This window comes from Colletes latitarsis, chromosome 3 (assembly GCF_051014445.1).
Source record: "Colletes latitarsis isolate SP2378_abdomen chromosome 3, iyColLati1, whole genome shotgun sequence".
In the NCBI taxonomy this organism is placed as follows: Eukaryota; Metazoa; Arthropoda; class Insecta; order Hymenoptera; family Colletidae; genus Colletes; species Colletes latitarsis.
The window spans coordinates 38467770-38492294 of record NC_135136.1 but is presented as its reverse complement, the minus strand read 5'-3'; the positions used below and the strand labels follow the sequence as shown (position 1 = coordinate 38492294).

General features: G+C 41.3%; 2 protein-coding genes across 8 annotated transcripts in view; both read left to right on the top strand.

The window, feature by feature from the left end:
* Window positions 1-17783, top strand: part of LOC143352118 (uncharacterized) — a 31498-nt gene extending 13715 nt beyond the window's left edge. For 3 of the 6 annotated variants that reach the window (XM_076784388.1, XM_076784387.1, XM_076784392.1), the window contains 9 exons: window positions 3612-3739; window positions 3811-3936; window positions 4740-5094; window positions 6291-6462; window positions 6534-6633; window positions 6729-6903; window positions 6983-7138; window positions 7384-7620; window positions 8840-17783. In XM_076784388.1, coding sequence (XP_076640503.1) covers window positions 3612-3739; window positions 3811-3936; window positions 4740-5094; window positions 6291-6462; window positions 6534-6633; window positions 6729-6903; window positions 6983-7138; window positions 7384-7620; window positions 8840-13251 — 5861 coding nt within the window. In that variant the 3' untranslated portion in view covers window positions 13252-17783. Of the gene's footprint in view, window positions 1-746; window positions 1033-3611; window positions 3740-3810; window positions 3937-4739; window positions 5095-6290; window positions 6463-6533; window positions 6634-6728; window positions 6904-6982; window positions 7139-7383; window positions 7621-8839 lie in introns of all 6 variants that reach the window. The other 3 variants (XM_076784391.1, XM_076784389.1, XM_076784390.1) reach the window with 3 other exon arrangements.
* LOC143340460 (uncharacterized) overlaps window positions 1-24525 on the top strand; it is a 641167-nt gene that overhangs the window by 375594 nt on the left and 241048 nt on the right. The gene's annotated exons all lie outside the window — the stretch shown is intronic.

Genomic DNA, 24525 nt, shown 5'->3' with positions numbered 1-24525 from the left:
ATACATTACCGCAAAATTTTATTCTGATATTCGAAAAGGAACTTCATTATGTCCGAGTAAATTACTTTTACCTTCAACAAAGAGCAAATTTTTAATAATTATACGTTTTACTGGTGTATAGTCGAGAGTTTTTACCTCACATGTATGCAAATGTTTTTAACATACTTCAGAAGAATTTATCTATCAAAGGAACTAATGTATAACATTGGATTTTTTCTTTTGTAATATTGTGTTAAGATCCCTTTGAAAAACAATTTTTTGATATTAAATATACTACTCCGTTACGGTTAATGAATTGTAACGTTTCTTCTTTGGTGCTGTTAATAAGCTTCTTTACCAAACTTTGGTGAATTTTCTTCCGACATAATTAAACGTTCGCCACTCTTTGAAAAAGTTGTCTGAGATCTGAACTAATAGCCTTATTGAATTAAGTTCAAATGGAAAACTAAATGGACTTATATTCTGAACTTTCCTTAAAAAGAAATTTATAATACCTATGTGAGAATAAACAATACTATTGAAAATGAATGAATGAAGGTATAAAGAAGCTTTGACGAAAAGTTCAATGATCAAAGTTTAATATAATGAAAGTTTACTTCTGATCACTGGATTTTTGGGTCGATGTTGTCAACGAGACAGCGACGCTTTTCGTGTTGCCAGAGCGTGCGTCCACGTAACGTTCTCATTTTTTAAACGAACATTCGCGACTTACGTTCCGTCGATCAACGTAGCGATCGGGATTTCAGACACGCGATAAAAATGCGCCTCGCACGAAAGAAGCTCCGCAACGCGCCACGGTCGAGCACGATTTCGAGAAAATGAACGCAACGGCGACGGATGATGAATCACGAAAACGGTTGAAAGGCGGCTGCACGCAGTACAACAAGAGGCAGGAGAGGTGAAAGTGACGATGAAGAAGAAAGAGTGGCGTTCCTAATTGGAGAATGAGCGGATTTTTCAACTCCCTCAAAAACTTCGCGTCAGGAGCCGCGTACGCTGCCAGCTCTGCCTCCAAGTACGAAGAACTGGAAGGTGAACATTTCTTTTACACCCGCATTGCACGTGGAACGTAGCCTGCATGCGGTACGGAACGTCCTTGAATTTTCTTTCGATTTGCACGAAATCATCTATCTGTGACCATTGTTTCTCACTTTACGAACAAAAACAGTTTTGTGTTTTCTTCGAGCTGAATATCTTATATATCAGCGATCATTAAATTTTTATGTACGTTTCGATGTGATGTTTGATCATCTCCATGGAGCAACGAAGTTATTAATTTTTTCCCCCCGTGCATGACTCGTGTCGATTGCACGAAATAATTGATCGTCGACATTGTTCATTATTTTAATAAAAGATTAAGTTTGTGTGTTTTATTCTGTTAAATGCGTTTACTTTATCAAACGTTTTCTGCAGTGGAAAAACAGTCGTAGCCTGAATAATCAAAAAGTCGAAGTGTATTAACTTCGCCAGCGGTTCTACTTCAATCGAGTAAGAAAGTATTACAAGGAAGTTTGCTATAGAAGTTTATATCTCTCGACCTTATTCGTATCCATAAATAAATAACGAACAATAACAGTGGTCTATACCGAGACCTATACAATCGAAACTTAATCAAGGGGATGTGTGCCGGAAGAATCTATAAAATCGATCTCTCAGAAAATGAATTTTATTCCAAGTTTGCGACTTATTTTTGGTCGAAGTCTTGTTTGCGTTCATAAATTACTGGAGGCCTTGAGTTAAGAGTAGATTCATTCAGAGGCCCTTAACGCTGATGACTCTTAACGATAAGAAAGATGCAAGTACACTGCCATTTGTAGTTGAGGGCACTAATTTAAATTTAATATACGAACTTCATCTTAAAAATGTAAGCTGTTGGTCAACAGAAACTCTGAATTATTATTTCATAATGGAGACTAAAGTAGCTTATACTATTTTTCTTTTTGAAAACGAGTTTGTCCATGGCTTATAGCATACATATGGTACGTCTACTTTTAGTTACATTTACGTTTTTATGTGTAAATATGTTATAATGAATATATTTGTTTGCTGTATGTCTCTAATTCACTATTTTCTCTGCACAAACGTTGTATGTCCATGTCAAAAGACATAAAAGAGGCTTTATAATCTACATGAATGTCGTGTGTTGTTCAACGTGTGAATACTTCTTTTAACGCTTCTTTTAATGAACATTATTATACATGAACCCGTATATTTTCAAACTTGAATTTCTGGAACTGGAATAATTTTGAATCGAGATTTAAAACAAAAAGAATTGACATGCATTCGTCAATGCATCGATACTTTCTTTCGAATCGAATAAAGCTCCATTAAACGGAGCTCGTTCGAACGGAATCGCGATACTAGAAAGAAGATTAAGTTACCAATGCTGGTAACCGAAGATAGGGAATTCGCGAAGCGTATCCTCCGACAACAAAAGGATAATGGATACCAATTTACGTTGTATTTGTAATGCACTTCGATAAAAGGGGGTTGTGAGTTTACGTTATTCCGGTAGAGTTGTAAAATTTATGACGGGACAAGGGTGCGCTTCAGCTCGCTAATGCGAAATAGTACCGTGGATAATGAACTCGCAGTATACGGCCAAATTACAGCTGAATGCCGACTGTTTGAAAAGAAATTGCATGATAATTGTGCACCGGTCTAACTGCAACTGGCCGTGCTCTGCCGAGAAACGGACATTACCATTTTAATCAGTTAATATTTTCTTCTTTTCAAATTAGTAATCACCCAGATCTCGAAACAAAAGTAGAGCGAGGAAATTTAAAATATAATTTGAGAACCCGTTCATTTATTATACGCTTCGTCGTTTTATATTCTTAGTGTTTGATGAATTACTCAGAAACTGACATGCAAAAAAGTCTGATTACATTTTTAAAACAAAATTAACTAATAGCGTATGCCTGGCCAAACAATATTTTCTAGAGTCATTTGTTAAACAGCTCATCCGATGACTCACGATGCATACTAATGTAAACCTGTATCCAAGATAAACGTATTAACAAGCTTTAGGTTCGGTGAACATTGTGGCATTTGGTTTCGTTTAAACTCGTGCACTTTTGTCACGCGTCCGATGCGTCATTAAGTAAAACAGTTGACTTTAAAACTTCGACGTTTCGATCGAATTTATACGCAGTAACGTTTCTAATGTTTCCGTTTGTTTAACGCAACCTGAAACGACTGCAGGCGTTTAACGAGTGTCGCTTTTGCTATTTACGATCTCTTCTCAGTTTTACTCTCTGACATTTCGTGAAATGAAGTTTTCAGCAAACACAATTAAATACTCCTGTTGCGTTTAGTGTCCACGAACAATTTTTTTCTTGGCTCTTAACAGTTTTCAACCTGCATGTTGTCCGTTATGTTTCGTTTGCAGTTACGAAACAGACGTGCCTCCTCGAAGCTTTGAGAGCTTTGAATAAACTAGTTCGCTAAGGAGAAGAGCTCGTGTAACTTGCCTCGAATATTTACTAGTTAATTGAAACTTGCGTTCAGATAAGAATTTTGCCCATAACTGATCTTGTCGAATCATTTAATTATATTTTGTACGTTGGAACATTAACTTGAGACGGCTTATCAATTTGTGAAATTTCCAGCCGAGGACACGAAAATGAGATTTAGCCTGACGCCGCAGCCAGGAGAAAGCGGTTTCGTACAATGGCTGGACGCGATGAAAATGGTTGCCAGGTTGCAGGGAGGGATACCATCGAAATTTCGAAAAGAGGTGGGTAGCGAAGGAAATTGTTGCCCGTTTTAAATGTTAAGTGACCATCCTCATTTGGAAATATTTCGCAGTTATGGCTGACGCTGGCAGAACGTCATCTGGAGCAGCGCGGCGTGGATTGGAAGCAGGCTGAAAAGGTCTGCTTCAACGAGTGGAGCAATCCTGACGATGAAGAGCTCGGTATACAAATCGTTAAAGTAAGACTGTAAAACGTACATCCCTTTCACAATAGTTTTTCGCGAGCATCAGGGACCTCACAAATTTTGCATACGTTCCACTCCAATTTTTACTTCGCCACTATGACCGAATTAAATGCTTGCAAAACTCTAAAAGATCGTCAAAATTCAAATAACATATTTCAGAAATTTAATAAAAAGAAATATTTAAAACGGTACAAACATCTCTCGAGTTGTAATACTCCAAAGATAATACATAAAAAATTTTCTCTCTCGCTTCCCTCAGACTGTAAAGCCAACCCTGCCACCCAAGAGTCGCGCCCCTAATTTATCCGGATTTTAATTCCAAGTTATTCGAATGATTCCCTAGTCTCAAAAGACTCGTTACGAATGTTCCGTGCAATTAGAGAGAAAAAAGGCTCCGACGTGCTTTCGTGTGCCTAATAAACTCGATTAAAAGTTAATACCTCGTCTTGTGTAATAACCCGGTTGCAAAAATGATCCAGGTGACGCAATTGTGTCCCACGATCCACGGCGATATCGCTAGTTGAACGGTCTTCGTTCGGTGTATAATTACGCGCAATTAAATTTGAATCATTAATCACTTCGACGCCAGGCAATTAAGTGTCGCCGATGAGCCTTCCAATTAGATCGAGCCTCCGCTCGCGCGCGCGCGCGTACACTCAACGAAGAAGCGACCTTTAACGAACGCGTTGAGTCGGTTGAACCCGTCGTCGTCGTGCCTAACCGTTTACCACGTTCGTAGATCGTAATTCAAGCGAGCTAACCGAGGCAAAATCCGATATCGTTGCTGGCCCTTTCAGGATTTACACAGGACAGGCTGCAGTCTATTTTGCGGCGCAGCTGGCAGAGACAATCAGGCGGTGCTTCGGCGGGTTCTGCTTGGCTTCGCCCGATGGAACAAGTCCGTCGGCTATTGCCAAGGCCTGAACGTACTGGCCGCTCTCGTTCTGCAAGTTATGGATCGCGCGGAGGCCGCCGCGGTGAAGGTGATGATCTACTTGATAGAAGGTGTCCTGCCCGAGGGATATTTCGCGGACAATCTGCGCGGCCTCTCCGTAGACATGGCAGTGTTTCGCGATCTTCTACGCGCCAGGCTGCCCAAGCTCTCGAAACACCTCAAAGTGCTACAGAACGACGCGAAGGACAAGGCCACAGGTCACTATTCCACAATCCCTACGAAACTATGCTACTTTGTCCACTCGAGAACGGTTGCATTAGATCAAATTAATATTTATAACGTAAAATATTTGCGAATTTTTCTGCTACGATAAAATGAGCGTGCACGTGTCTATATGGAGACACGAAGATTGATCGTTTTCACAGAGACGTGCAATTGATTGCCCTGATTCCGTCCTCCGTAGGTATCCGAAGCAAATTATTAAGCACACATTTTGTTCGATAACTGATAAATCCTCCTTTCTCCCTCTAATTCTGTTATTAATTTGCTAATTAAACAAAGAATTTTAGAAGGATATAGTTTCCTCGCGTCGCGAGTGAAATTCTCAAGTGGACAAGTAGCACTACTCCTACGCTAAGCTCGGCAACGTTATAGATTTTTCGGACGAACGCATACATCACGGCGTTGCGTATTTAAGGCCTAGTTAGGTATAGAGGAGTTCACGAAAAAATTGACTTGGGAGAGTTCCAGCCAATTGGCCTCTGGAGAGAAATACTACCTCTCTGACTGCCTTGGCTGATAGCTTGGAACCTTGGACAGCGGTTATGAAAGTAGCGACAGAATAAAATATGTACGTCGTGTGTATCTCTATTTTCATGGACTCCATTTTGACGAAACAAACGCAACAAGCAAACAATAAGAAAAATAAAGTCAATCTTAACGATATTTGACAACCATGAAATTATAAATACTTTGAATACCCAACTGTAAGACCCTGAGACTCTAAAAGTAAAGTACCCTCTCCAGCCAAGTCGATTGTCCCGTCCACTCCGCCATAGCTAGTTATGCGCGGCGCCAAATTTAAACGAGACATTGTGTTCTTCGCGCTTGTTATACTCTACTATTTAAAAAGGAAGAAAAGACGTAGATTCTGTTAACAATAATATAACAGAAGATTGTTAAACCGCAGTACTATACGCCAAAGGTCTTTAGCGTCATAGCAACAATGAGACACAAGAAACAACGACGTGCATAGTTTCCGACAACATTCAGCCCGGGAGAATAGCTTTGAGCGACCAGTTAATTTGGCGTCGTGAATAGTAACACTGCAGTATGCCTTCCATACATTCTAGGACAATACTGCCGAGTATAAACGTCGAAGCTACTGAATTCCATGACTCGACCTAATAATTTTCAGTTCCAACGAATTGAATCAACTTTTGGCCCTGTTTAGGCAGCAGTTACGAGCCACCTTTGACGAATGTGTTCACGATGCAATGGTTCCTTACTCTCTTCTGTCACTGTTTACCTCAAGAGGCGGTCCTCCGTGTCTGGGATTTGATATTTCTCGAGGGAGACGAGATCCTCCTGAGAACCGCTTTGACCATTTGGGAAGGACTTTCGGAGTAAGTGGACGAGCTTAGAGACTCGTAGGTTGCTTCGATTTGTTTTGCAGTAACGTCGTATCTTGCTTCAGCCGTATCATGACCGTGACATCAGCCGACGAGTTTTATAGCATAATGGGAGTCCTGACGAGAGAGATGGTGGAATTTACGGACACGAACAATCTCATACAGGTTTGTCGGAGTCTGACATAAAGATAAATACCAGTTGATGCGCTTAGCGAATTTGTGCTAAAAAAAAAACATTTATGTACGCGTTATTGCTATAGAATATAGTCAGTATGGAACCTTTGCATGGCGTGAAGAATTTGAGAGAAAAGCACAGATACAATATCACACCGTGGGCAAGGAAACTCAGCGACGACGACGATAGCGACACGGAGGAACAGGAAAGGCTGGCCGTGGCTGCCGCGATGATCAACATGGCGCAACGGCTGAAGAAAGGTAGACATTCGAAAATTTATTATCGATGTATTATTGACGTTGTTCGCGATATTACATGTATTCATTCGCGTCACGGAAGACATGCTTGTAGATCGTATACCGCAAACGATTGGCGTGCTACAGGCCATGGCGCCCAGCAGCGACCGAGAACGTCTCGCTTTGGACATTAGTATTTTGAAACAACAGTACGCCAAACTACGAGAACGTCAACACCAGACGCACATTATACTTTCCGGTAAATGCTGATTGTAATAATACGGTAGAACGTATTTGCTAAGCTCGAAAGTACAGCGTATCGTGTTTCTCGAATGGCTTAAAAGCATTTACTTCAGGAATAATGGCAACGACGCTAAAGCTTCGCCAAATAGTAAATCTTTGTATTCCTTAGGAGTCGAGGAGCTAGAATAAGGATTGTGAAAATATATTTGCTTGCTTGGAATAGAATGAGTGCAAAAATGCATAAATTCTTTCTTGACGCAGCCGCATGTGCAAGGCAGACCATGGTACCACCTCCTACTTCTCAGGCCATGAATCATCTTTTAGTGGGCAAAAATGCACTCGTGAGCGGGAAGAATCGATCCCTGAGTCTACCTCCTGGAACTACATTGGCTAAGACACGACCTACACCTCTAAGCCAGAGTCGAAAGGACAGACAAGGCGTCACGCTCCATTGGAAGGACACGAAGAAACCGAAGCAAAAATCTGCAATTTCACCAGGTATACTACGATTTCCAATCAACCTATTACACATTTTAAATTTATATTTATTTCAAACTTATTCGAAGAGTATATTCAAATTTTTGCATTATGGATTTATATGTTGAAACACAAATGTAGTTTAACATATTAATTTATTACCTGGATTAAACCTTATCACTCCTACAATCACTTAGAGATATTTTCTGCAAAATGCATCATAAATATTGCCTTGTATAGGTTAATAAAATATGAATTGACAGTTGGTAAGAAAGATCTATCGATCGATGATGAATATTATTCAATTTTATCTACTGTTGGTACACATCATTTTCATGATTATCATCTGTTAGTATGACGGACACTGTAACTGTTTTACCATAGCAGCAGAACTTCAGAGCCTTGGTTCTCAACTTGATCCTAAATACGTATTACCACAGCCGGGGTACAAGATAGACTATGTACCTTGTGGAAATTGGTGTACCACGAACAGAAATACCGACCTGGTAAAAAACCAGTGAAGAACGGAGATCTTGGGAACAATAACCACAAAATTTATGCAGGGTGTTCGGCCACCCCTGGGAAAAATTTTAATGGGGGGTTCTAAAGGCCAAAATAAGACGAAAATCAAGGATACCAATTTGTTGATGGAGGCTTCGTTAAAAAGTTATTAACGTTTAAAGTTCCGCTCGTACTGAATTTTTTTCTTGAAAATGCACAAGATTTCGGGGGTATGTCTATTCACCAAAAATGATTGTAATTGACCCCTACAATTAAAAATAATTTTTTTAGAACGATATGAAAATTTTTTTTTTCATCGAAAAATTTAGGCACATATTCGATTTTTTTTCTCGAAAGTGGATAGGATTTCGAAGACATGTGTATTCATAAAAAATGATTGTAATTGACCCCCACAACCGAAAATAATTTTTCCAGAACGATTTGAAATTTTTGAATTTAATTGTTAATAACTTTTTAACGAAGCCTCCATCAACAAATTAGTATTCTTGATTTTCATCTTATTTTGGCCTCTAGAATCCCCCATTAAAATTTTTCCCAGGGATGGCCGAACACCCTGCATAAATTTTGTGGTTATTGTTCCCAAGATCTCCGTTCTTCACTAGTTTTTTTAATGTTTTTAAATGTAAAAATGTTAATGTTTCAAAATGTAAACAACGCGTATTTTGGCGAAGAATATGTAGAATATGTTTTCATTGATTAGCTCTCCCATTTGTCGTAGATGTACCGGAAACCACCCTAGTACCGTTGCAACCCACAGAAACTGACCTAGCGTCTCCAAAGCGCAGCAATGGCGACAGCGACAGCGACAGCACGTCGACGGAATTGTGCGACGAACCCGATCGTCTCAGTGACGTTGACAGCGAAGACCTAACGTCAGCATCCGAGTCCTACGCCATGGCTACGGACGAGGAGAAGAATTCTCGAGTCGGAAGTTCTCCGTTACCAGACACCACGCTCGATCGTGTGTTGCCCGACGACAAAAGCGAGCCGATTAATATCGAAATTTCGCAGGACTTGAACCCACCGGAGGAAAATTTGAGCGACATATCGATCGCCAAAATCACCGATCAGATACGACGGCTATCGGCAGAGGATGACAATAATTCGATGGTTCCTCAAACATTCAGTACACTGAGCAAAGAGAACGACTCGTTGGCAATAACGTCTCCGTTGGAAAAAGATAAATCTGTATCAGATTTTACCGTAGATTACGCGTCGACCGTGGATAGTGTCAAGAAGTCTTTGGTTTTAGACGAGTTCGATTACCTGAATTTCAGTAGCAACAAGATTACTGTGAAGGAAGAGGAAGTGTTGGTGCACGAAACACACAAACCAAAAACTACTACCAATGAAATCGAGGATACGTCCCGCGAGGATGTCGCGACGAATCTGAAAGACAAAATCGAGGATACAGCTTCCGCGATTGTTCGATTGGAGAGCTCGCCTGTATTTCCAGATTACTCGAGAACATTAGACACGAAATTCGATAAAATCGCAGATAGGACTACCTACGATTTGGGAACGGAGAACGAGGACCGTTACAAGACGTCTTATGATTTTTCTAGCAGAGGTTCCTTGGACACGAAGACGTACGACAGTTCGAAAATAGATAGTTTGCTTAGCGATGTTTCGCCTACGACGAACACCGACCTAAAATCTTACTGCAAAACGTACGTCGGTCATCTTCCAATTTCGCCAATAACGGTTGATCAGAAGTTGAGTCAAGTGACACCGACTATACACAGAACTAACAGTATCGTGGGATTGAGTGACGCTGGTAAGAATACCGAAATATCGTTGGAGAAAACGTATTTCGGCGACAGAGTGCAAACGAAGATATATTCAGATTTGAAGAAGAGTCCGAAGACACCTGATAGTAATAAATCTGCCAGCTCCGGCGAGACTATGGGGCCCGACTCTAAGCCTTCCAGTTTAACAGTGAGTCCAAGGTCGCCGGTCAGATCCGACTCGCGAGACATTTTGATGGACAAATCGGTATGTTCCTCGGTCAGTTCCGACTCGAAGACTCTGGTCTTCTGTTCCATAGACTCTGACATCACGAAAGACAGCATCAAGACGGACACGAAGAAGACGTACGAGAAGTCTGGTTCGTCGACTCCCATTAGCACGGATTCGCTGAGGATCAAGTCGGAGACGAGCCCGAAATTGGTGATCAGTAGCTCCAGCGACTCGTGCAGCCCGAGTAAACTAAAGTCTTCCGAGAGGTCGTTCAGTTCGGACCTTCAATCGCCAATAAGTGCCAACTCCATAAAATATACCTCGAATTACAATAGACGGGGCCAGGACGACGTGTCTGGCTCGTCGATCGACATGAGCACCGCTACGTCGCCATTTTACCCGATCTCGAATCCCAATCAAAAGACTCCGTCTCCGTACAGCGTGTCCCGTCGAAGGTCCAGCTTGGACAGTACAGAGACGTCGCCGGAACAAAAGTCGTCCAGCTCGAAGGAGTCGAACAAGTATTTGGGCTACCAGTCGAAGTTCGAATCCTCGTTGAAGTCGTCCGACGCCAAAGACGCGAGTAGCGTCACTCTGAAGAGCGACAGCTACGTTAATCGAGATTTTAACGCGAAGAAAGAAGACGCGAGCTCGATCCTGACTGAAAGGAAAAACGGTGACGACTTCTACCAATCGGCTAGTAGCGACTATTATCGTAAGGACAAAGATATTCTCGACGACAGCGCGGACGATCCTCTGTCGGAGAAGGACGTGGTACCCTCTTTGCCACAGGAAAAATTAGACAAGCATTACTTGACTTACAATTACCGGCACAGAGACCGATCGAAAGTGTTGGAGAGAAGCTCCAGCAGCCTGGAAAGTAGAAGATTCGACCTAAAATCGTCTGTTTCTACGGACGAGTTCAGCACTTCCGTCGCTAAGAAAAGATCTAGCGACATTCTGGAGGATATAAAGCACTTGGAGGCCAAGGCGAACGATGGATCCTCGGATTCCGGGATGCTGACAAAGAAGAGCAGCTACATCTGGGAGGATCTGAAGAACCTGGAGGCCAGGAGACAGGACACTTTTAGCAATTCCGCGAGCAACTTTTCCAAAAGTCGTCTGGAGGTACCAGACATAAACGTGACCGGAGAGGGCAGAAAGTCTTACGGTATTCATCCGAAAATTCATATCGACGAGAACAGCGACAGTATATTGAAAACCGTGGCTCGTAGCCAAAACAACAGCGACTCCGACGACGGTAGGGAATCGAAGTTGGGCGTGTGGACGAAAGTGAAGCCTCGGAAGAAGAGCAACAACGGTCGCAGAAACAGCGACAGAGCGTTGAAGATCATTCAGGAGAATTCCGCTATACTTCAGAAAATTCTCGCGTGTCAGGCGAAGAAACGTTTGCCGGATCTTGAGGAGATATCGAAAGAGATCACTATAAGTCCCATAAACGAGGAGATTTCGAAAATCTTTAGCCCGATATTGGAGAAGATGGGACTGAACGAGCACGAGATCAACGAGGAACTGGCTAGGATCAATTTTAAAGACTTTGACAACATGACCGCCACCAGCGTGTCCGAGTTCGACGCGAAAATCAACGAGGAACTGTCGAAGCTCTCGCTGATCGACGAGACGGAGCAAATAGACCACTTCGCCGTGGACGAAATCATATCTCACGAGTACTTGGACACCAGAGAGGCTCTGATAGATCGCAAGATAAACGAAGAACTGTCGAAACTATTATCAAATTACGAGGAACGTTCTCCAGTGAGTATCGCGACTCTGGACAAAGGATACAGTCAGAACGTCAGCGAAATTGATGGACTCGAGTTGTCCAGCATCTCTACGAACGTGTTCTCGTATCAGTCGTCGAACGATTCCATCGAGACTAGAAGCGACCTAGGCTCCACGCAGGAACCAACGATTCCAGTCGACAAGTTCTCCCAGTACACTGACAAAATGTTACCTTACACAGTGTCTAAATACAGAGACGACGACTCGTCGCCCAAGAGCGACATTGACATCCACAGGGAACTGGAGAAACTGGATAAGATCTCTTCAGCGCAAGTGCTGCCAGACTCGGCCCTCGATCTTCCTCAAAAAGACCTGACCTCGATCCCTTACGTCCCTAACTCGTCACCGTTCAAGGACATATCACCGTTAAGATATTCTTCTAAACCAGTCCCGTACGACACCTCGCCTATGAAAAGCTCCTACGATCCCTACAAATCCTTCGACTTCAAATCGAAATTGTCGCCCAAGCACGCGTCGACCAACCCCTTCGTGGCAGCCTCCTACGACAAACCCATCTTAGAGCCCGGTTTCGAGTACAACAATCATAAAACCGAGATCTCGATCAACGCTTACGATTTACACTTGAAGAGCCCGATGATGACAAAGGAATCGCTGGAGTTCCGCGTGAGATATGACGACGATCCTGCCAGAGAAGTTAGCACCGACTACATGTCTCTTCCGCCGGATAACAGACAAATAACAAGTTCGAAATCTCCTTATTACAGCAACGGTAACAGCGAGCCACTGACGCCCACCAAGTACATACCCAAGGAGAAGAGATATTTAGACACCACTGGGTCCGCTTTCTTAGAGTATTCCACCGAATCTTCGGACCTTCTTCGTCGCAAATACAATCCACTGTCACCTGAAGAGTATTCCCACGGAACAGGCATAGATTACGATAGGCACTTGAGCGCGTTACCTTCGATAGATCCAGGCTCTGACATAGGATCGTATTTGCCGACGAAGCGTCTGGACTACCATCCTTTGTCGCCTAGTCGTCAGTTCACCGATCAACATTTTCCATCTGCCGCGAACCACTACGCCTCGAAGCTGTCCCCGGGTCTGATCGACGAGACCAAACGACCAGTCTCGCATCCGGAGTTTCCTGGCAAGATAGCTGTCGGCAGCTACGCGGAACTACCCGACAGAGGAGGATCCAGTTATCAGACGTCCTCTCTGAGTCTGGGTAACATCGGACACTCGAGCAAAGGTATCGAGAATAACTACAACACGCTGATCAGCCCGAAATCGCAGTTCAGTCCGTTTCCGATCAGAAACGCTCCTAGAAAGCCCAAAGAGCTCACGCTCAAGCTGGGTCTCTACTCGCCGAAAGATCCTGACGCGGGTCAATTGAAAAGGTCATAGTCTAAGACTGCGAGAATGTTCTGCTTCAGGTTCACCCTCTTTGTCCCATTCGAAGGGGTTCTGTTAAATAAGCGGCTCATCGAGATGCAGGGAGTCGCTAGCAGCGATTCCGGCATTAACGAAGCGGGCCTAAATCATCGTTTCCGATTAGGATCGTGAGAGGTACGATGTTAGGAAAAGACGTCGAATTGTTAACAAAATTTTGTTACCGAGCGTAAGCAAAACGTAAGGGAGATACATTCGAAGGTAGAAACTGTGTGTTTGGCAGCATGTAACGAGACTTTGAAACGTCACGGCGCAAACATCGCTCAACAGATTTAACGTTGAACGCAAATTTCACGTACTGTATCGCATACTTCCCTCCCCCGCCCATTAGCTTTAATCATTAACTCCGTTTTTCCGAATGTTTATAGTCTATGAACGTTGACTAATTACGAACGTTTTTTACGAGCTCTGCTTGAAACGGCTTCGAAAAACTCCCTCGAGAGAGAGAGAGAGAAACTGCTTGCGGAAATAATAGCATTTAAAGATCCAGCGCGGAACGTACACGCATACATGCAATTTCTAATGCGATGCCTTCAATCTCCCTCCAATCTCGCGAGGAAAATCTCGTTATCACGTCTCGATTGTTCAGTAAATTGCGATAAGTAGCCTCGATGCGCGCACGAAGCCTAGAGAAAAAGAAAAACGAAAAAAAAAAATAAAGCAAGTCGTTGCAAAATGCCTTCCATTCCGCGGTTCGCTTTACTACAGTGATCTCGCATGCGATCGTAAATCACGACACTTGATCGCGAGACCGCGGCAAACGTGAAATTTCCACCAAAGAGATACACTGTTCTACCGCGAGAGATTGTATGAAATTATCGAAGTTGTTACGTAAAGGATTCGCGATAGAGCTTAATTTGTCCGTACGTTTTGCGTGGAGCCTAGTCGCGCAGGTCTGTAACGTTCGAAGGGGGAAAATGTGCACCATTACGAGTCACGGACACGAAAGGGGAGTGACAGACAAACAAATTGTAAATAACTATAGACGTTAATTGTATATTAACAAACTAAAAAAACTTCAGAGTCGCTCGAGATCTTTTTATATAAAATAAAAGTAGTATTTTTAGATGTTTCTAATAAGATGATAATCCTCGTGTTATCGCCGTCATTACACGTATATGAGCTTAGCCGAGCTATGCTTATCCGTAAGAACGTCGTTCTTCTCGCAGATCTCTCTTCATTCCTGTTCGGAGACGATCGAACGAGTCACACGATCGTGAAAACAAACTTGCAGCAATTACGATTAACTACGAATACTTGTACGTTTGAGTGCGTTAAAGACACGTGAACTTTAAGGAAACTGTATCGTATTGTTTATCATGTTTTAGCATCGCGTTTACGTAGAGATGGATTGTTTCAACGCATTGGAAATTTATTGATAATCTGCATCCTGAGTACACCGAATATTAAAACAACTTGGAACTTTTCTTTGCCAATTGTTGGCAAGACGGCACTAGACGAAGAGCTGGCTGTGCAAAATTTAACATTTTATTGACAAAATTCAATAATACTCAACTACTGGCAGACAAGGCTAAAGGTGCATACGACTTGTTAACATTAACGTAATTTTGACAAGGATAAAATTTTGTTTGCTATACGTATGCATTACTTGGTGGTTTATATATAAAATACCAGAGTAAAATTCCGTTGCTAAAGCTATGCCAGAAGTCGTTGGAATGTGTAATATGCTTAATATGAACCAAAGCGGCTGGCGGTGCTTAATTTTACCGTGAAAATTATTCGATGTATGCCATTTTAAGAAGGCTATATATTTTTTAGCCAACTTTAACTAGTGATCTACAAATAAAATAAGAGAACAAAACTATACCAGATTCACAATTATTCTTGGTTGAGGTAACAAATTTCCCCAATAAAATAACGTTAAAATTGACGTAGCCAGCTCTTAGTTTATATCACAAATTACGTCGCCTCTCTAAATATTGTGAAATTTATTTTCATTGGCATAGCAGAACAGGCGTTCGTAAACAATTACGTCCATTTTACCCAGCGGCAGGTAAATTCGTCAATTCGTCGCTCGATGCATGCAGATTTTTATACACTTCATTTAGGCTCGAGACAGTCCATTTGTTCTGTAGAGGAATACAAGAAAACGACGACAAAATTTCTGAAGTAGCTGCGTTAATGTGCCTCTGATATCACACTCTGACAAGTTTCGATGAAATTGCAACGACGTTTCAAGATTCTCTGAAACAAATGGCCGTTCGTGGCCGCTTCACCCACCGTGAGTTATGTCAGGAACAACTGTTACTTTTACTCCGTGTTAACGTGGCTCTGTTCTCAATGCCAATATTTGGATGGTTTATGCAATCGTGAACAGTTGTTGCTCGCTTGTCTCGACGTGGACGAGTACATTCGCAACCATACTTCTAGGAGAGATTTTTTGCGTATCTACACTGGCTTCTGTGCAACTTATCAATTCACCGCGAAGAAATATTGAAAAATGCAGTTCCCGTAAACATCGGACACCGTAGATTCCTGCACGCGAAGCTTCTGCAGCAACTTTGCATTCGTCTGAATGATGTACCTTCTCTCCCGCGTAAGAAATCGTCGTATAGTACATGAACGGGGCACAGTGACCAACGAAAATGTTCGTACAGTGCGTATGTTCAAATTTTTCGTTCCAAACCGTTGTTATTTAATGCGTTAAACGGAATCGATATTGTCGTCTGTGTCAAAATTGATATAAAATTCTTGATAAGTATGACTGAAATGAAATGACACACGATTTACACATTTCAGAAATATTTGATAATCCATAATCCATAATCCATAGTATCAGATTTAAAAAATAAAACGATGGTATTAAATATAATACTCTCGTAAAAATAAAGTTTCAAAATACTTTTGTAATCGAGTGTCGTTTCCAAATAAATTCTATATTTTCGTTCAAGGGACGTCACAAAATTTTGTTCTACATCTGGAAACTCAGAAAGGAATTCTGACCCTCGATGCGCTTAAGCTACTTGTTCCGGAGATACTTTAAATGAAATAATAAATTATACACGAGGCAGCTTCGATATTGACTAAGAACTGAGCTGAATGTAAAGAAACTTTACCAACAACTTTATCTGACCCTCTTTTCCATAACACGAACAGATATATGTGCTCTCAATATCAGTTTATCGAACCTTTATATAAGAGAAATGCTGTTTTCGTATTCTAGTTCGATTTATATGTCTGAAGCTATAATTCGACTAGAACTAAGTATCTCAAGAATGCATAGCTTGTGCAGTCTCAAATGAGTATCTTTATTTTACAGGTATATAATTTTTTGGTCTGTTTACGTAGAATATCTCCGTAAATTTTGTGACACTCCTTTAAAACCACTCTCTGCAATAAATGACTCGCTAGAAGAAACAATGGTCAGCCTGATTCACTCGCGAGCAATTAAATCGTAAAACGACTAGTTCGAACATACTTCACCGGGCGAATATTTCCATTGTTCGCATTGTCTGCGACTTCGAGCGAGATATTTTCGTGGAAACGGGACAAAAAGGCGAGGAATCGCCGTGGATTCGCCGTCACGTTCATCCGCTGACGCGCGGCCAAATTCAGTGAACCGGATCGTAGGTTCGGAAAGCCTGTGAGGAATAGAAAGTATTCGTAAAGGTGCTTTAACGAGGCATTGGCGCGTTCCACCGAACAAAGGTGAAACTATCTAGATGTAGGGTAGCTGATAAGGAATCGATAATAGCGTTGTTCGTTGTGTCTTGTAAAATGATCGTTTTCGAAAACCAACATGAACAAATCGTCGATCAAGTTCTCCGATTTCGGTTCACGGAACGTTCGTATACTCGGTTCGTTTCGGTTCCAGGAAGAGCTGGGGAAATTTTATTCGCGAATAACGAATGCACGGACCAACTTCCATTTACCTTTCATTCGTAAATTAAAGTCCTTTCATGGATATTTTAAATCCACATTCAGACGAGTCGAAGCTATGGTCGAAAGCTCACGAAGCTTTTATTTGTTACTCGCGAATGAAATTTGCCCGATTTCAGTTCCAGGCAACTTCCCGGATGCATCATTCTCGGACAATACACATATTCTCTGTTCGTTTCATTTCCTCTTTTTTTGTAAGATTGCTTCTGTAACGCGGAAGTATTTTTCAAACCGTACACTTAACGCGAAATCACGCGTAGAGACAGAGTTTTTTCTACAGGGATAGTCGAAGACGAGGCGTGTCGTAATAATTTAAGGGGAAACGAAAGTGGTCGAGTGCGCGTCGTCCTCGAGAATGGCGGACGTTTTAAACGTCGACGCGACGAGGGCACGCGAATCCTATAAAAGAAGTCATTTATAAAGAAACGTTATATTTACAAAAAGGGTATGTATGAAGTTGTTACGTGACGTTTTGTGAGAATTGTTGTAAATACCTGTCGGTACGAGTCATGCCAGATATAAGACTGTATATTTGAGGAGCATAGAAGTATAAGTCGTTACGAATAAATAAACTGAATAAATATATTGGGAGAGAAAGAGTTGGCTTGGTTACTTTCTCGATCCTGGACAATTCCTAATACTCTTTGCAAATTAAAATTAATCGCGTTCTGACGATAAAATATTCTTGAATAACACATGTGACTCGATAGATTAAACGAATAAAATTGTATCGAGACGGTAAATTCATTAAAAATTGATAAACGTGTGCGCCATATTTTAAAAAATATTTTGTTACCAGAAACATGCATCTGTTTCGTAAGTCACGTCCGTGAGAGTGAATTTATCATTCGAGAAGAAGAAGTAAATTCCAAGCCCAGATTCTAATTAGAACTTTAAACTTTCCCTGGCCGTAAACAAGGGAACGAAAAGCGTCAAAGAAAAATGCGTGGAAATTCTTAGTCCAAGAGGCAAGGAAGAAGCGAACCGTCCGCGTAATAAATCCGATCCCTGGTTATTATTCCTACCGTCCGCATACATTTAAATTTCACGGCGTCGGGACGGTTCACGCGCAAAGAAACGTCGATATCGTTCGTGGAAAAATCCATCGATTGCCGTCGCGAAAATCCCGTGTCTCTTTTCCGCGATAGCTTCGATATCTTGTGCTCGAGTGGACATTTCATTTCGTTAACACGATTACGCGTATTCGCGCGCTATGGATTGCGAACTCATTTTAATTGGGATTACGTTTCAATTAAAACTTCGTTCCCATTAAGCGGAAGCGTTGAGTTTTGGAGAATAATTGATACGAACAACACGTTATCCGATTGCGAGGCTGGATAAAATATGCATATTTGCCAATCAAGAGGTGTCCAGGTTACACACCTGCTCTGTCTCCCCTCTCTGGGTAAATATAGGATTACCGGGCTCCTGCAGGATTACGTGTGTACACGTCTGGCACGCGAGACGTAACGGGCAAACATCGATACCTTTGAGTCGTTACCGATGAAATTTTAATGACGCGCAAAATCGGGAACGCTATCGTAGCTAGCTGTCCCTCGGTTCGCTTCATTATTGTGGCTACCGGTGCCGTTTCCATTTATAAATCGAAATCCATTCATAGCAGTTGCACTTTGTTTGCTCCTGCAAAGATCGGTTACCTCGAGCTTTAATAACGTTCCAACATTTATTGAGAATTTCTTTGATACCGAAACTAACTAATTCAAGCCCTATTTGACAATTTACTAAAGGCTTCAATCATGGTGAAATTGATATCTCTACATTCATGGAATCTATTCAGGTACAGTGGCACGTACGCGAACGTTTAGCTTTGAAGTCATTATAGGATAGTTCTATCACGGAAATGACCACTGAAATTGTAACTGAATGTTCGAAATTACATTTGTCGATTATATAACGTGGCAAGATCGTTGCAAACGTAGTAAATACGATTTAACTGTATAGAAATCGAGGTTGGAGAGGGAGTTACGTTACATCGAAATACTCCTGTTAAAATTTTCAGCAACAGGTAAATCGAAAAAAAATCATCGTGCGAGAGACGAAAGGAATTTTTATTGTACCGAATGATATTTATATTGTATTATGTATATCGAATGAAAATATGCATTAATAATTCGAAAAATGTTGATTTAGAGTGTCACTATGAAGTATTGCTTTGAAAGCGTCAAACATGGGTGGCGTATAATCCCAGAAAAATGAATAAAAGTGTCGTAAGCGACTCGTTGTCGGGTAGTTTTTTTTTATGATCGTACATTTGCATGGCAGAGTGTCGAACGCGTCCAAATCCGTTTCATTGAATTTTTTTTTAACTGAATTCATGATCGCCGCGCTCGCTTTGAGAACGTCGCGCGACGAATTTCGGGCTCGCACTGACGCGGCCTCAGCAAAGGACACAGAAGTTTAATAAATCCATTCAGCGCGTTTAATACGGGCACCATATGCACCCGTCGCTTATTGCCGACGCAACATATTCAGCAATTTGTCCGTTCGATGAGATATCCGGCTGGCAATTTATCCGTTTGGCAAAATGACAATTCGACAGTTTGTCCCGGCCCTCGATTGGACACCGTCCCATCGGAGTTTTCACTCTTTCATTCAATATTTTTTTTCACACCGTAATAATTTCATTTATCTTCCATTTTTTTACCGTCCCGGTTCGCCAACTTACCACGAACCACGAGCATTAATCTCTTGGGGACATTTCCGACGAGATTAACTGGCCCGCGAATTCTCCGAAGCAGTGTTTAGAGAAATTCTCGAGAATCTATTCAATAAAGGAACATTTTTAACAATCTCCACGAAATAAACTAGAGTTTGTAAGCTTTAATATAATTCAAAACTCTGTTTAAAAATGTTTCTATTCTAGATTGGCGTTTTCACTGAACAAAAGAGTGATGTTATATCTATTAAATGTTGATAAAATCATAAAAACAATTGTAAAAGCGTAAACGCGATGAATGATGCTATTTCTCGGAAATTAAACGGGGTTAGTACTCACACTAAACGCGAAACTAGGTCAGTTTATTCTTTCGCTTCCACAGAACTTGAAAAATCAAGGATGCTAGAAGCGCGTATTTTTGTTTCGCCGAAAACCACGTTCGTTTCTTTCCTTCGGCGAAAACCACATTGATGTAGAAGTACGTGGTATTATTTCGTCCTTTATAATATCGAGTTTAACCCCGAAGAAGGAAAGAAGATAGAGAAAATATTTATTTAAGGGTTGTAAAACCTGTTTTTCCTTGTTCATAGACCAAAAAGTGATCGAGGAATTGAAGAAGCTATACACAGAATTTCTCAATAGCCGAGAATATCAAAACGTGCGTCGACGAACGTTAAATGTGCGATTCCAAGGCACGCTTCGCGAGTTCGACTTCATTAACTTCGTACAAGAGACGCAATTTTACCGGCGAAGTTCGGCAAGAATCAACTCGCTCGTCGAAAATTCAAAACGACTTCAACTTCGTCCGCGTTGCAAGTCAAGCTCCAACTTCGACTTCTATCTGGTTAAGCAGATAAAAGGGGAACGTACAAGACGGAAGGGAGGCAACAAGAAATCCAAGGGTCGGGACGTAATGGTAAATGGCGGCGGGAAGAAAAATAATAGCGAGTGACATGAAACGCCCGCAAAGAATGAAGAAGATATGAAAGAAAAGGGGGCCAAGACGAGAAGCAGAAAGCAGAGTCCAAGAGAAGACGGCCACAGAAGACTGTGCACGGAAATGAAGGTACGTAGGGTAATATGTACCTATCCCGTTATGGAAATGAGCGCGACCCAAGGCGTGCGTGTTGTGGACGCTTGCACGCTCGCGCGCGGGAGCTAGAGACATCCATTGCATCTGTAATGCCGCTGCCATGCTCCCAACTCTTGCTTCTTGTCCTCATATTGCTTCCATCGACAATGCGTCTTCCGAATTCCGCGTTACACCTAAGAATCTTATCATGAAATCGGAATAATCGAACGAGACGTGCTGTTTCTTACCGCGGGAATCCGTAATCCGAGATTCAGACGACGCGTCGCGACGCCTAGATTAGGAGAGAACCTAATGGCGTCTCTCTGTCGCGTGTAATTTACCGAGACTAAAATTTTGAATTCGTACTTTGGTGATTTACGTGGCTCGAGCTTGCACGAATCGATATTTTGAAGAACAATACACGTAACCAAGATCACAGATTTATTCGGGTGGTCAAAAACTAGAGCAATTGTCTTTCTTTTACTGGAGGTCCGATAAAAAACCAATAACTGTCGGTTTCTATAAATCTACACACTCGGTAAATATTATATAACATACGAGGTGTGATGATAAAGCTTTGAGAACGTATTACAAAATTTTTATTTTGAATATTTAACAGTTGCGACTGTACACACGCGTTTCAACATGGAATCTATTGATTGTAATATTTCTGGTGTATGGTTTAATATTTGTGTTATATTGCCTTCAATTTGAGAAACTGAAAATTCGGACCATACTTAAATTTACATTGTATATGCTTCTGTATAAATATTATTCTATTATCGTTTATCATAAACTGGGAATCGCGATTCTTCCTTTGCAGTAAAATGTTCGTTAAATGAAACATACATATTAACTTATGTACATATTTTACCGTTTGTCAATGTCCTATTTAATTTATTTCTAGATAAAATATAAAATGTAAGTTATTCGGATCTAATAAACCATAGAGCGAAATTACAGAGGTAGCGAAGAAGAGATGTTCTATAAAACTATTTCGAAATCAATCAACCATCGAGAATCTTGTCCGACATGGTCGTGTTTGTAAAGTATCAGTTAGAGACCAGAAAGAAGTAATAAATATGGCGAAGAAACGCTCAAAGTTAAATTCATCGGAAATTGCAGTTACGATAAAAACTGAATGTGACAAAGAAATCAGTTCGAGAACTGTGCCAAGAATATCGAGAGACGCTGGATACTCTGCTTGGCACGAATGTAAGCCATACACAAATAAAACAAATATGATAAATCTTTTTCTGAAAGAAGAGGAAAGAACTCTTGAAAGAATTTCCAACGGAGGATTTCGAATTTGGGAAAAGGTTATTGTGTTTTGATGAAAACAAATTTAATCAAATTTTTCAATTTTTATCTTCGTTATAATACTAGAATTGATTCGCGTTTCAGCTATTGGGTTCACGATTTTAACGAAGCAGTTAATTAATTGGCTAACAGTGAGAGTAATATAGCGGTTAAATTGAAAAGAATCGATCGATGCATCAGTGTCGCGTTAAATTTACGACAAATAAATACTGAGGGTAGAGATTTCGAAACTGATGAATAACTGAATAACAGATTTTTCGAGAATTTTTCGTCGAAATTATATGGATACAAAAGAACGCGATTCCTCGTCACGGGAACTTGAATGGTTTGGGAGATTGACTGTTTGTAACAATGGCGTCGATTTTTCTGGTGACAAATCGAAGAAAATTACCGGGCCGGTACAGGATGCGCGTGTAGGTACGCATTGAAATTCCAGCAATCCTGTAAAAATTGGTTTTGGAGAGACGACCAGACTCTGGAACCCAGAACGCGATTGATCTGCATTGTAATGGGAAAATTTGGAAGTGCCGCGTACTTTGGTCTTCGTTCGAATTACCAAACCATTTTCGAGGAAATTTCGAACAGAAAAATGTGGTTGTTCGAATGAAGGGAACGCGGCGATCTGCATTTTAATACGAAAATACACATGGGAGACGACGTTGTAACGAAAAGGATAAAATGGTTTCACTTGCACGGGACGGTTGGACAAAGTTGAACATAGTTTTAGAGAAACTTGTCCATCGAAAATTCATACCACGCTGCCTCATATTCCACGAAAATTTTCGATTCTGTAATTAAGCATTTTCCTGCTTCGTCTACTCGCCCGGGAACAAATTATTAATGTCAAATTAATTGAAATTTAACTTCGAACGGTGAATCAAATTTTTCGAATAACCGTTACGTTATTATAAAAAGGAATGTTTACACGGGAACAGCATCTCTGGCACTCCGACCAAAAACCCCGGGCGTTTATTCAGAATATTTTCTGGCAGCGTGCGGAATAATGCGCTCCGGATGATTTTGTATTATCCATGGAAACAGGAACATCGAACGTTACAATGCAGCCATGAAAGTTACAGGAGTATCGATCAAAATCAGGAACATCGCGTTCCATCCAGGCAATATCTAGTCGTAATGAATTGATGCTGAATTTATGGCAGCGAAGTATACACGACTGCGTGCGCGCGTTACACAGATCGGCCCGTCGTCTAACTGGAATTATGCAATCAAATGACACAATGGTTCAACTATTATGTATCAGGTGAGCGACCAACTTCCCCGCAATGAATGCAACGGTGACAATACCAGACCTCGTCTCTTCTCCTGTCTAGCACAGCAACGGCACGCTCGCGATCGTTAGTATCACCCAATTCTCGCGGATAATAATTGTCACCCCAAAGGCAGGTTCTGTAATGCCGACTATTAAAAATCAGCTTGACAATGAAACGTGTCCGACACAGGCGCGACGATTCCAGAACGCAACTAGACCCGAATAGCGAAGGTACCACCGCTTTAGAATATGCAGGAATCGACCATTTGGAATATTTCGGGATTCGAACGCGAATATATCGTATTCCGCCCCAACTAAGCGCCCCATCTAAGCCACGGATGAATTCTATTTCCCTAATCCCGAGGATCTTGTTTCCACTGTCGCGACAATCAGGTAGGCGTTGAGCGCGTTCCGAAAGTTTTGGTATTCCTGACGCGAAAACGCTCCTGATGAGAAAGAATCGCAGGATCTACGGTAAATTGTAGTATAGGAACTCGTAAATCCTTGCAAGCTCCTCCCTTGGAAACTATCGAAGAGAAACCTCTCTTTTTCATTCCGTAAGTTAATCTCTGTCAGTAAGTAGATTTTTTGTCTGTTCTATTTAAAGTCGAGATTGAATGTCACTATTAACTTTTAAGTCATTCCACGCCGAATGGATCACTTTTCGTTCACGTAAAAGCGAACAGCATTGATTCACCGGAAATTGAGTGACGATATCGCTTGATTAAACATCAGCTCGAACAGGACGAGGCGCTGATCTTTTATACCGTGCACGATATCAGACACGATATAAAAACTTTATTCCTCCGTACATAAAATATCAAATATAAAAATTATATTACTTTTTATACTGCATTTTTTATATTTATATTAACTACGGTCTGTTTAGTATACTGTATCCGTCGTCATTCTAAGTTTGTATAACATTGAGCTAAAGTCCATTAATCGCTACCCCTTGGAACTCGATCTTAAGCGAAGAAATTAACACGA